This window comes from Podarcis pityusensis (assembly GCF_964106645.2).
Source record: "Podarcis pityusensis genome assembly, chromosome: 3".
Classification (NCBI taxonomy): Eukaryota; Metazoa; Chordata; class Lepidosauria; order Squamata; family Lacertidae; genus Podarcis; species Podarcis pityusensis.
This window is the reverse complement of record NC_138026.1, coordinates 18,359,380-18,373,389: the sequence shown is the minus strand read 5'-3', so window position 1 is coordinate 18,373,389 and position 14,010 is coordinate 18,359,380. Positions and strand designations below refer to the sequence as shown.

General features: G+C 46.0%; 1 protein-coding gene across 1 annotated transcript in view; it reads left to right on the top strand.

The window, feature by feature from the left end:
• Positions 1-6,815: 6,815 nt before the first annotated feature.
• Positions 6,816-14,010, top strand: part of SDC1 (syndecan 1) — a 35,873-nt gene continuing 28,678 nt past the window's right edge. The window contains exon 1 of the mRNA XM_080999306.1: positions 6,816-7,050. Within this exon, the coding sequence (XP_080855432.1) occupies positions 6,982-7,050 (69 nt within the window). The 5' untranslated portion in view covers positions 6,816-6,981. The remainder of the gene's footprint in view (positions 7,051-14,010) is intronic.

Genomic DNA, 14,010 nt, shown 5'->3' with positions numbered 1-14,010 from the left:
AAATCAATATTTGCACATGCACAGCTGACAAGGCAGGGGAAGCTGATATATTGGGTGCTTTTTTGCTTTTCGTTTTAGGAAGTTGCTGGAAATTGAACATGGGATGTTTGGCAGGACTTGCCGGCAGAGAAGGCACGGATCCACTGCCAAACGAAAAAAGTCATGCAAGAGTGCTGCCACTGGGTGGCACAAGATGAGTCTATATAGGAGCGACAGGATGGGTGAATGAATGGTGACAGATAAGATTGCTGAAAGCGATATCAAGGATAGCACTTGCACACATGCTACAAGCTCAAGTTCAGAACGAACACACATGAACACAAAAAAAGCACAGCATGACTGACATCTCTGATCTCAGGTTTCCTCACCACATGGATACATGAACAAGAACTTCAATTCTGCAGATGCCTCAATGGACACAAGAGCCAAGGAACCCGTCCAAAGAGTCATCATCCGGAGGGAAAAGCAGAAACTCATACTCAGTACCAGTCTATTTTGTGCCCTAGGGAAGGCTTGAGAACCATCTCCTGCAAAAATAAATAAATGCTAACTTCAATTTTCAAAAACAGATGCCTTGTAGGGAAAAAAAATTGAAAAGCACAAAGCAGCAGGTAAATTATATGAGTACCAAAAGGAATTGCTGTGGCAATAAGAAATATGGGATGGGTGGGATTGCCAAATTTTGTCTTTGCTCAAGGCACCACATTACCAAAGTCCACCCCTGTATGTTGAAAGTGAAAATAGACAGGGACCAGTTGGTAATTTAGCTAAGCAAGGTCCTCAGTCATGCTCACCCTCCTGGACCACCCAGTATCCTTGCATGCCTATGGTTGTGGGCTGTCTTGACATACTAGCAATTTATTTCTTCACATGTTAAATTTTTTGTTTAAGGTGTGTGTGTGTGAAATGACAAGATCCTGGGGCTGCCGTGCAGTGGCCAAAAGGGTCAGCTGAGAAGACTTCCTGACTTAAACCTTGCCTCTCTTCCAACTCTATGATTCTTCCAAAATCTTACTCAATGGCCTGTGTTATCCAATCCTCCATCTGCAGTATGAAAATTGGTAGGAGGAGTTACGATGATGACTTAAGAGCACAAGCCTCCTCGGAAGTTAGGTCTTGGTGGGTTTGCACTGCTAGGGGTTGTTGTATGTAAGGCGTACCGCAGTGTATGCACATGAAGAAGAAGAATTTGGATTTGATAGCCCACTTTGTCACTACCCTAAGAAGTCTCAAAGTAGCTAACAATCTCCTTTTCCCTTCCACACCCACAACAAACACTCTGTGAGGTGAGTGAGGCTGAAAGACTTCAGAGAGAAGTGTGACTAGCCCAAGGTCACCCAGTGCTCTGAACACTCAAAATTATTATAACTCCCCCAAAAGTAGACTTACTCCCATCTCAGACTCTGGTTTACACCTCCTCCTTCCTAGTCCATCAACACCATCATTTGCCCTGTCTCCTCTTCCTTCTCTGCCTCCCTATTCTTTAGCCTTCTGCCACCTCCATCCAGCCTCTCACATGACCATAGTCCTGCCCACACACTTTCCATTGTCTCCATCTCCTGCCTTACCTAACTCAACTCGAGACAATACCAAGAGAGATGCACAGGGGTATTTGCCTTCCTCATCCTTTTCACCCCACTTCCACTCAGCCTTACAGAAAGGGCATTAGACAGATGACTCACTAGCAACAGGACAGTGGGCAGACTGCCTGCATGGTGATTAAGCTGCATTGTTTCAACAGGAAACGCAAAATGCACGTTCGCCTACAGATGGGAGACTGCTGCTAGGCAGACTGAAGGTGAGAAATCCTAACAGGTTGCATAATTTGATAAGCCAAAGAAAGATGGAAAAATACAGTTTTGCAATGGACTGCGCTAGTACCTTCTCCTGCGAATGCAGGCAGCCACAAACCCATCTGTCACCATGTTTAAATATACCAGTTGCGGAAATGCCTGCAATGTGAAAGGGCCATTGCCTTCCTCCCCAGTTTTCTGGGAATAATCTGGTTGACTGCTCTTGGAAACCAGATGCTGAGATAGGTGGTCTGTTGTTCTGGTCCTGCAAGACCCTTTTTATGTCTATTGGACACTGGGGTGAAAGGAAGAATGGAGTAGTACTCTGAAACATGTCTTTCTTTCTGAGTTGAATCCAGACTTTGCCTTCCATGGCGGGAAAGGTACATTCTGTCCAGTGGATCTGGCAGTGGGAGAGAACATGATCTTCGCCAATTTGCCCTTCTCACTGCAGCCTCCAGCAACACCTCCCATGCTGTTCCAGAAAGTTCCCTAAACTTTTGGGGAACAGTTTGGGATCGAGGAGGGGAATATGCAAAACTCTCCTCTTCTTCTGCCACCAGAATGGCTTGAGTCAAGGAGTGCTTACCTAATAAACCCAGTTCCTCTTTCATGCTGGACCCAGACTAACTTATGACTGCTTGCTGCTTATAATTTTGTACTCGGGTTCCGATATCACAAGTACAAAAGATATACAGTATCTCATTTCTGAAGAGTGCACAGGTGGATCTTTCAAATAAGTTTGAATAATGAGTCAGAAATTTGCATGTATTTTAAATGAAAAGTGACAAGTGCACAGCCTCTGCCTTTTGTAGCTGGTTGTTGATATTGTAAGTACAAAAAATGTTGGCCATACACTTACATGGCTTGGGCCATCCCTTATATTTTAGTTAGATTTGCTAGTCATCATGAGCGTCAACAAGAAAGGAATGTGGAATGTTAGCATCCAAAATATTGTCAAAATACTAACGATCATGCTATCTGTGACAAATTGTGGAGGAATGCTGTTCCTTTTTATGCCCAGCTTATCAGCTGCCAAGATGCATTTTGCTAGCTGCTACAGGACCAGATGCCCGTCCTTGGTTCAGTCCAACAGACTTCTTATGCTGTGAATGAACGATTTTTGATGGCAGCATCAGTATTCATTTACTCAGCATCAGTATTCATACGCCACTGTCCACAATTAAAGTATTCATGGGATGCCAACAGTAATGTCTTATTTGGGATTTTGATTTCAAACGCAAAACTTTTCATTCAAAATGTCAAAGTCCGCTACCTATCTTTCTTTTCTTTTCTTTTCTTTTTTCACATCTTCACACCAGTGCTAACTGGATTGTATTTAGGCATATTCCTAAAATGTCAACTAGCACAAAATCTTGCAGAAACCAAAGCCATTACTTAGCCAGAGAGCCTTCCTCAGAGGCAGGAGCAGGCTGCATTGTGAAGTGGATATTTTGATCACTTGTTGGAGGGCATCTCCAGTGACTTTCCCATCTCCCCAAATCTGTCAAATTTGTTGGGTTTCCTCCCTGCCACCCCCACTGCCGCATCTGCAGCCTGAACCACAAGGGTGATTATCTCCTCAAAGAGCCTTGTATCTGCATACTAATTGCTCAAGGTAAAGGATTGGAGCAACTGGTAGCCCTCCCTAAGCATATCTCTTTGAAGTAATTTACACTGGGATCAATGGGGCCGAGTAAAGGTATGCTGGGAAAAAATACAAAACCTCAGATTTGCAGCCCTCTGAGTAATCATAAATCATAGAACTGTAGAGTTGAAAGGGATCCCAAGGGATCCTCTAGTCCAACTCCTTGCAATGCAGGAACCACAGCTAAAGAAGCTCTAGTAGATAGCCATGCAACATGCCAGGTCCATAAACAACTGGGGGACAGTTTGGATTAAAATCTGTTGTTCAAAGTACAGTAATATTTTATTTTATTTTTTAAAAAAATCTCCCTAGGAATGCCCAAGCCTTGGGTTTTGTAGCTTGTTTGCTACACTTGTTAATACTGAAGTATTTCAATACAGATTGCAAGCTTCAAATGTGTGAACCTAATGCTGTAAACCTATCTTACTTTTTAGGGAGTAGGTTCTACTGAAACCAGGCTTCTCTGGGATGGGGAACCTGCGGCCCTTCAGATGTTGCTGGACTACAACTCCCATAATCCTCAACTACTGGCCATACAGGTTGGGGCTGATGGGAGTTGGAGCCCATCAGTAACATCTGGAAGTCCATAGGTTCCCAACCAATACATTCATGATGCACAGCTGTGCAACATTCCCAATCTCTCTTATTCTCTAACATGGTAAAAGGGGGGTAGCTATCTATAGTCAACTTGGGAAGAAAGCAACAGATTCTCTAAGCCTATGCAGGATGTCTCACCGCCCATCTTCGTGCAGAGCATCACCAAACTATGGAAACTGATCCACCAGGAGGCAGTGATGGCCAGCAACTTTAAAAGAGGATCGTTAGACAAATTAATGGAGGAGAGGGCTTGTGGGCAGTAATGCCTCTGAATACCAGTTGCTGGATTCCACAGGAGGGGAAGAGTGCTTTTGTGCTTATGTTCTGCTTACTGGTTTCCCACAGGGATCTGGTCAGCCCCTGTGAGAACAGAATGCTGGACTAGATGGGCCATGTCTTATGTTCTTATCTGAAAGCAGTAAAACTGCACCTGGAATTTCTGCCTAATAAATTTGGTGTAAGTGAAACTCCCATAGGTTTTCAGCTCAGTTTCTGAGCAAATATCTCCACACACACCCCTTTGCCATTGTCAGTTTATTTTTATGCTACATATGCTACAAGTATACTGCGCTCAAAGCCTTCACGGAAAAGAGGCGGCAATTTAAGTGCTTTTGACAGCACAATAACCATAAATACACAATGAAAGCTCTAAAGAATTTCAATATAAATACTGGGAATTCAACAAGGCATTAAATTGTTGATTTGCAACTCTCACCGGCCCACACCCAGCATGGCCAAATGGCAAGGAATGATGGGAGTTGTAGTCCGGCAACATCTGGAGGGCCACAGGATTCCCCATCCCAGTAATAACTTGTAGTCCTGCCTTTTCGTTTAACTGTGTTTTTATTTCATTTTGTATTTTAAAAGGCAACTAACAAATACAACAATATTAAAAAGTTAATTTGCATTTCAGAAGTTTAATCACAAAACATGCCAAGAGTTCAGTGAACAATGCATAGCACCAATAATATCAACATTCCTTATGTTTTTCCCCTGAAGAAGATGCAGTGCTCCTTGAAAGAGTGTTAGAAACTCAGATATATAAGTAAGGCTCCTTAAATGGCTCCTTAAACCAAGGCTGCAGTCACCAAAATGGAATGACTAGTTGCCATTTTGGGGCAAGATATCTCTAGCCTTATTTTCCAAATGATGGACCGCCTGCGATTGATTCTGTGTTAAACAACTGGCTAGTCCAGATGACAAAACTGAGCTAGGTTAAGAGCTTTGTGAATTTAAAGAAGAAAAGTCACTTGATCCAGGGACAGTCCACATATATATTGGCCGATTTCGACCTCTTCTTAACGGTGACTGCTTCTACTCAGACTGCACAGAAGCAGATTTCGGTTCCAGAAATTCATACTGACTGTGCATATAAAATATAATTCTACAGGATGGGGCATTAGTGTGTGAAAACAGCCCAGATCCAATGTTCCCCAGGCATGCACCTCCAGATCCTGGCACCCAGGCATCTTCACTTGGGCGCAAGTGGTCAAAACCCAGGTGCAAAATGTGCCAATTTCAAACACTGTTGAAGAATCATAGAATTGTACAGCATCAGATTCCCGACTTTCGTAAATAAGCAGCTCATGTGAGACACACCGACTATTTGGGAGCACTGAACATGCACTGTTGCTGCCAATAACCTTACACCCATCTCTTAGCTCCAGTTATTTCTCTCTTGCGCATTTAACAGCTACCTGACAGCTGGCAAAGCTTTCCTTACAATTTAACCTCCTATCCAAAGAGGCAGCTTTCCCAAGCTTGGCAGGCAACACCACCACAATATGGCAACCTAGTAAGAGAGATTGTGTTACCAGGAGAGTTCTTCTCCTCTAGGCAGGCCTGGAGCTTCTGCACCTCTAGAAAATCTGCTCTGCAGAGCATGGAAAGGCACCCAAAGATATATAATTTGGCTTTTTTGATTGCATCATAATTTGGAATGTTTTGATGCGGTTTTTATTGGATTGTTAAAATGGAAAAATTTAATAAATATTATTTTTTTAAAAAAACCAGAAAATCCTGCAAGTCATCCAGGACCCAAACAAAGGGGAATGTTTGCAGAATCCACAAGCAAAGGACGCAGGAGCTGAGGAAGGAGCCGCCTCTTCAGCCAGACCTGACTTCGCCAGCTTTCCAAGCCCTCAGAAACCGGCCCGTCTTGTGGGGCCATTAAGGAAACCGAACTCTCAAGTCGCGCATGGCAACAAAGCCTCCCAGCTTGGACTCACTTCAAAGTCCTCCTAAGCGCAGGGAGCAAACGAGGGGCAGCCCGAGTCGCGCGCCGCAAACCTGAGGCGGCTGCAGCCTCTGAGGCGTCGAGTCTCCCTGGCTTTCCCTCCCGCCCTCAAGTAACTCCCCGCTCTTTTGTTCGCTTCGCCTTATCGTCCCCAGGTGCTGGAGACCCGCTCTTTTATCTTCAACGCGCTTTTTTTTGCAATTAATTGAACACACACAGGGACCTAGAGGGGCGGAAGAGACTTTCCACACACGCTTCCAAGCTCTTCTTCCCCCAAAATGCACGGAGCCGTCGGGGTTCGAAGCCAAGGTCCGGCGACCCACGTGACCCGGCTGAAGGCGAGCGCGAGGCGGGAGGATTTCGTCAGCCACGCGGGAGAAGGAGAGAGAGACAAGGGCGGAGGGGGGGGGGGGAACCTCGGCGGGGCGAAGGAAGCTCTCCTTATGGTCCGAGCGGCAGGCAGGAGGGGGCGTGGCGGGCGGGCCGAGGGGCGGCGCCTCATCCGGCCCGGGGGCGGCGCCTGGGCTCTAGGTGAAGGTTAGATTTATATCAGAAGGCAGAAGAAGCTGGTCCTGCTCCGTCTCGGTGCGCTTTGGTTCCGCAGCCGCCGGTGGCGAGAAGGCAGCGAGGAAGCAGCAGCAGCAGCAAGCGCCGAGGGTTTACCTGCCTTACCTACCTACCTACCTACCTACTTAGCTACCTTGGCGATGGCAAAGGCGGTCAGCGTGGCGCGGCTGCTGTGCGCTTTGGTCTTTTGCTCGCAGGCGCTCTCGGCGGTGAGTAGGCAGCGCGGGAGGCGAGCTGGAGCGCCGCCTGGGCTCCCCGGCAGGGATGGTTGGCTCCACGTGGTCGGCGGAGAGAAAGCCTAGAGCTCCGGGGGGACTCGGGGGCACTTTCTTTTTCGCGGCTGCCCCGTCCTCCTCGTCCTCCTCTCTTGGCTTGAACTGGAGGGAAACGCGGGACCTCCCCCCGCCCCCCCCGCGCGCCTTTTCCTTCCTCGGCCCCGCTGCGCTCCCGCGCCTGGAAAGCGGTTCCAGCTGGTGTCTTGGGAATGGTGGAAACCCCCAAGCGCCTTTTCCCTCCTTCCTTACACATCCCCCCCCCCGCTTCCCGGTGCGCCCTCCCCTTTCAACAGGTTCTGGGGCGCAGAGCCCTCTCGAAAAGCCCTTTTCAAGAACAGCCTATTGTGTCGGCGGGGGGATTCCAGAGCCTGAAGGGTTTAATTCAAACCAGACCATGGAGGCTCATAACCTGATTGGAATTTTTCTCCCCTCCACCTCAAAGCGCCTCTCTCTCTCTCTCTGTGCCGCCCTGCTCCTTCTTTTCCCCTCCTCCTCCTCGTCCCTCTCCACCTCCCTGTTCTTAGCCGGATATTTGCCTTGCTCTGGGAAGCGGCCTGCCCGCTTTGCTCCCTGGTTTTTTGTGGTGGTGTTTTTTTAAACTCCGAAGGGCAGGTTGCAACTCGGCTACCTAAGCCAGGAGTTGGCACGCCTTGTCCCCCCTTAAGGGCGGCTCTCCCTCCCTCTCTCCTCCTCCCCCTCCCCAAAATAGTTGTTCAATCATACTTCCCCCCCCCCTTTTTTTGGTGAGCAGAAGTCCCGGGTTCTCAATACAGGGGCTTCCTTGGAATAGGCTAGTTGGAGAAGTAGCAAACAGGCACGGCGGGCTGTGCCGGTTCACACGTTACAAAGCTGCTCTGTGGGAGGTGACTCTGGAGGCGCTGATGTGCCATCATGGGTGGGGAAGTTGCGACATATGGTAATCCTACAGATGATGTGTGAAGGACTTGGATTTTTTCACATGGGAGGGGGGAGAGCAAGGGTTTCTGGAACCAAGGCAGATGGGTGCAAATGCACTTTTGCTAATTCATGCCCCTGAAAAGATGAGGTTGCTTCTGGAGTAGGCAGACTTCTTCCTATAAACTTGTGACGGCCTGGGGAAAAGAGCGCTGACAGAGCCACCACAATTACTTAGTCTTGCCAAGTAGATCTTGGGAGATGCTTTGCTGACCAAAGTCACCCACACAACTTTCCTGCATTTCCCCAGCCATTTGACCTGAGCTACCGTTGGCTTTGTTCCCAAGAGGTGTAGATGCCAAGTTGCAGGTTTGATCCCAGTATGGTAGGGGGTTGGACTAGAGGATCCTCAGGGGTCCCTTCCAACTGTACAATTTTACGTTTGTCCTCGTGACTGATGGTGGGGTAAAGGAGGAGCTGCTCACATTCTTATTGAGATGCCTGGATCCTTAAGACGGATCTTGAATTTTGTTTCAAGGGTCCAAATAACAAGGGGCAGGGCTCTGGTTTTCAAAACGCCTGAAACAGCGGAACTGCTCAACACCCAGGCTTGAAGGCAGAACACTAATAGGTCTTCAAAGAGACTCTTTCTCTCTCCCCCCACCTTTTGCTTGCACAAGCAAGAATCTTCTCTTTTATGCTTAAATGAAGCAATTTTCCTCTTCCCCCTCCTTTCTAAGATGGTTTAATCAAACAGTTCAGGTACCAGCTGAAAAAATGACACTTAAAACTAGATTGCAGACAGGATAGTTCTCAAGAATACTTCTTTTTCCTAGTGTTGGACAGGATTAAACTTAATAATTAACTTGGTCCCACTAGTTATAATCAAAAGAGGGCATAGGTAGTTTGTTGGGTACCTGCAACTTTCTGCACTGGCGCCTCTCAGCAGATGTAATACTGTATGACTTTAGAATCTGTTAGCTTCTTTCTTTGCCTCATGTGACTTTAAAAATCTATTTCTATGGCTTGTGCAGTTAAGGCCTGAAACCTGGGTTTAAAAGCTTAAACAGACATCCCTATCTTCATAATACCTGTTGATTGATGTTCCCTATCATGTGCCACTTGGCACCCCCTTTGCCTATTTACCTTGCACAGGGAATTGCATCATTAAAAAGTTTTAAAACGGCAGTATGTACTTTGAATTCAGCAAGCATGAAGTTCCAGTCAATCATTCTGGATACTTGTACAGTTGCAGCAAAACTAAAGACAGAATTTTTTTGCTGTTATACATTTGAAGCAAAATAATGAGTTGTCTGCTTTGAAAATTACAACCACAGAACATTAGTCTGTAAGTGAAAACAGACCGTATTCAAACTCTAGAACCTATAATAAATCTCAATACTATCTTTTTCTCCCCTCTGAGCACTGCACCAGCAGATGTCGCCACTGAATAAACAATGCCCTTCTTCTATCTGCCACTCCCATAGCGTCTACCTTAACAAATCTGGAAATTCACATGTTCGTACTTTTACAGCATGTCTGTGTCCCGTGCAAAATTTAATTTGTTTCACTTGTACAATCTTAAAATTGATCTGTACCATTTCTCAACCAAGGCAGTACATACTGTAAAAAGAGAGAGAGAGAGTTTGGTGTGTGTACTCTACTGACCTACATGCAATAAAACAGGGCCAACGGTTGAGCACTGGTGGTGCAAATTTCCGTCTGAACATGACTCAGTGTAGGTGAGAGCACATTTATGCTTCTGCCATGGGTGGTGGCAGTGGCAAGGAAAGTGCCTGTCTAGCAGGCCTTTTTTGATGTGCTGAATGGGCTTTTAATTACCTAGCTAAGAAGGTGTTGCTTCGACAGTCTTGGAAGTCTGCTGCGTCAGTTTTGCGGGGTTCAGGCAGAATTAGGCATCGTAATGAGGAATCTGGAGCACTGTCTTTTCCATCTGTGCTGTGTCACTTTTGACTGAGGATGTGAGCAAGCTGCTTGGAGAAGTGTTCTTGTCATCTTAGAGCTAGCTGATGGAGATTGACTGTTTGGGTCTAGGTAAAGGTAAAGGGACCCCTGACCATTAGGTCCAGTCGTGACCGACTCTGGGGTTGTAGCGCTCATCTCACTTTATTGGCCGAGGTCAATAGCTTCCGGGTCACGTGGCCAGCATGACTAAGCCACTTCTGGCGAATCAGAGCAGCGCACGGAAATGCCATTTACCTTCCCGCCAGAGCGGTACCTATTTATCTACTTGCACTTTGACATGCTTTCGAACTGCTAGGTTGGCAGGAGCAGGGACTGAGCAACAGGAGCTCACCCCATTGCAGGGATTCGAACCGCGACCTTCTGATCGGCAAGTCCTAGGCTCAGTGGTTTAACCCACAGCGCCACCCGCATTTGGGTCTAGAGGGTGATTAATGCATCATTGCAGGAATGGTAGGGTAGAGTGGGTAGGGATAGTGGGTCTTTTCCTTGAGCTGTTCCTTACCCCATGAGGTTCTCTTATCAGCTACCACACGTGTCACACAGTGGCGACTGTCCCCTTTGTGGTGGCAGCCCACCTTTGGGTATGCTTTGAGGAAACTGATTATCTTGGCCCATTTCAATTTAGTTTCTGACCTGGTCATGGCACTGAAACTGCCTTGGTTGATAATATTTGTTGGAACAGAGATGGAGGAGTGTGACCTCCCTCCTTGTTCTTGACCTTCTTGAATGGTGCTGAGAGGTGGGTGAAGCTGCATTAAAGTGGTTCAGCTCCTGCCTTCAGGGCTCTTTTGAGAAAGTAGTTACGGGGAGGCCTGTTGTTCAGGGCAATCGGGATTGTCTTGTGACATACTGCAGGGCTCCATGTTACCCTCTATGCTACATAACATGCCCACATGTTCCCCATGGGAGCTGGCATCAGATTTGTCATGTCAATCTATAGCTGGTTCATCAGCTTCGACTTCTTTTGAACTTCCTGCGAGATTATTGTAATAATGCTCTACATTGTTCGGCCCTTGAGGACGACGCAGAAACTTCAATTGTTTCAAAACACGGCAGCCAGTTAACTGACCAAAATCCCATTTACAGCTCCTATAACCAGCTGCACTGGTTGGTTGCTACTTTGTTTCTGGGCCTAATTCAAGTGGTTTACATTGTTGAGATCATAAATTCAATATGTTGACATTTAGAGCCTTAAATGACTTGTGTCCCAAATATCTGAAAAATCACCTTCCTACCTTGATGTTTTGACACCTGAGATAAATATATATAAGATGCATTCTGTTGAAATCAGTTAAAACAGTTTGCAATAATAATGATGACGATGATGATGTGTTGTAACCCATTAGCCAGATGTTGTTGAACTGCAAGTCCGGTCATCCCTGACTGTTTGCTATGCTGGCTGGGGCTGAAGGGAGTTGGAATCAAATATCATCTTGCAATGCATTATACATAGGGCTACCTCTGAAAACTTCAGCTGGTGGGAAATTAAGCAGTCAGGGAAAGATGGTTTGAGCATATTACTGTACATTGATCCTGACCCAACTGCACTGGCTGCCAATTAGTTTCTGGGCCCAATGCACAGTGCTGCTTTTGACCTGTAAAGCTCAGGAACCGCAGTAGCCCAAAGACCATCTCTCCCCATGCAAACTACGCAGACTTAGCAATCACCATCTGAGGCCCTTCTTTGTGTGCTTCCTCCATGAGAGGTCCAGAAGGTGGCAACACAAGAAAGTGCCTTTTCTGCAGTGGCTCCTTGTTTGTGCCATGCTGTCCCCAGGGAGGCCTACCTGGCACCTTCTTTAGACACCAGGCAAAAATGTTTCTCTTCAGCCAGGCGTTCAGCTGATTAACATTCTATGGCTTTTAAAATGTGTTGTGGGAGGGAGGTTATTGGTTTATTTTTGTTACGTATTTTGCATTCTCATTTTGCATCTTTCTGTTGTGAACAACCCTGGGATCTTGGGGTGACGGGCAGTATCCAAATTTAATAAATAATAATTATCATTATAATAACACCACCTGGAAGGCAACAGGGCTGGTTGTGTTAATTGATCCCTCTGTTTGCCATCTTGGCAGCTTGCATGAAATTTCTCTCGGCTGATCTGGCAGAGCAGGGTTCATTCACGCATGCAACTCATGACTCAGCAGAGTAGGCCATCGTGATAAGAACACACATATGTTAACTATCTCTAAGGCCCATTGGTGCCAGTACTATTTACTTCAAGTTAGAAGTAATAAATCTGGAGTCTTGCTGTACATATTAGGGGACAGTGTCCCCAAACTGCTTCAAGGGTTAAACTCTTGGATTGTAGAATGCACATCTGGAACACGTTCATCTGTCGGAGCTCTGCTTACGTGTGCTGCACATGGCAAGTGAATAATTACTTAGCAACCTTTTAGCTAGACTTGACTCACTTACAAACCATCCCCACTGTAAGTCGTCTAGTTTCAACTCTGGTTAGGCTTTATACATGCTTTATCAAAGAGCAGGGTATGACTTGCTGAAAACTTATGGAGGCTCCTTGAATCTGATCCTACTTCTCACAGGAAGAGTCACGCCCACAGAAAGTTGACTTTCTCCTGCCTATACAAGTGGAGAGATACCTGGCAAAAGGTCTTGATAAAAGTACTGGAGGTTTAGTTGCTGCAGACACTTCAGACTCACTCAGTGTTGGGCAACAAACTTACCTTATTTATTTACTGAGGGAGATAATCCACCAGTCTGTTCTTCCTTGTATATTGTTTATATGTAAAATGGCATATCTTTAAAATACAGTAAGTATGCCAGGATTTTGGGCTCTGAATGATCTTTCCTGGGATCAATCAATCTCTCATTTATATTTGCATTTAAATATTCCCACACTAAAATCCTTACTTGCTGCCAAGCAAGTCCATTGATTTCTCCAGTGAAGTTCCTTTCCTGTAGAGTGACCTTGTTAAGAGTTGGGTTGTAAAAAAAATAAAATGGGAATTGGCTGTGATTCTTTCTCCCCCTTTTTGCCTGCATTCTGAGCTTTGTGGTGGTTTGAGTAAAGGTGAATTTAAATAGCAGAGGACCTTAGTAAGGAAAGGTGATATTTTTTTAGTGGCACCATTACCTGGGCATTGGGTGTGGAGGAGGCCTCTATAGACTTTGATCCATCTCTTCTACCCTTAGGTCCAGTCATGACCGACTCTGGGGTTGCGGCGCTCATCTCGTTTATTGGCCGAGGGAGCCGGCATACAGCTTCCGGGTCATGTGGCCAGCATGACTAAGCCGCTTCTGGCGAACCAGAGCTTCTACCCTTACGCAGGCCTATATAGCCTTTCCTCCTATTTCACTTTAACACATAATTTCAACTGTAGTGGTGACTCGACATTTTATGACCCAACTACAGTGGACGCTCGGGTTGTGAACGTGATCCCTGTGGCATGCATGTTCACAACCCGCACCAGTGCGTCTGTGCACCCACGGGTTGCGATTCGGCACTTATACGCAAAGCGTGATTTAGCGCTTCTGCGCATGTGTGACCGCCGAAACCCGGATGCAACCCTTTCCGTTACGTCCGGGTTTCGGCGGTCCGTAACCCGAAAAAACGCAACCTGAACCATCTGTAACCTGAGGTATGACTGTATACAGACTGAGTAGTTTACTGTTATTTGAAACTGAAAGACTCCTTACTGCTGCAACCTTAATGATTCTTCTCATCTGAAATGGTTAGATCTGTTTTACCTGGGGGTCAGCCAAGAAATCCAGTACAGTATTGCTTCCTTATGGACAGAAGAGACAAAGCAGTAAAGCTCTACCATTTTGGTAGAGAGGGAAACTGTCCTGCTGCTCTCCAGATGCAGAATGACAGCTTTTACTATTCCTGACCAGGGTGGATTTGATTTAAATCAAATCGATTTAAATCACTAGTCAGAAAGACTTACTTACTTACTTACTTACTTACTTACTTACTTACTTACTTTATTTATTTATTTATTTATTTATTTATTTATTTATTTATTTAGAAAGACTCATTCTTGCTGGCA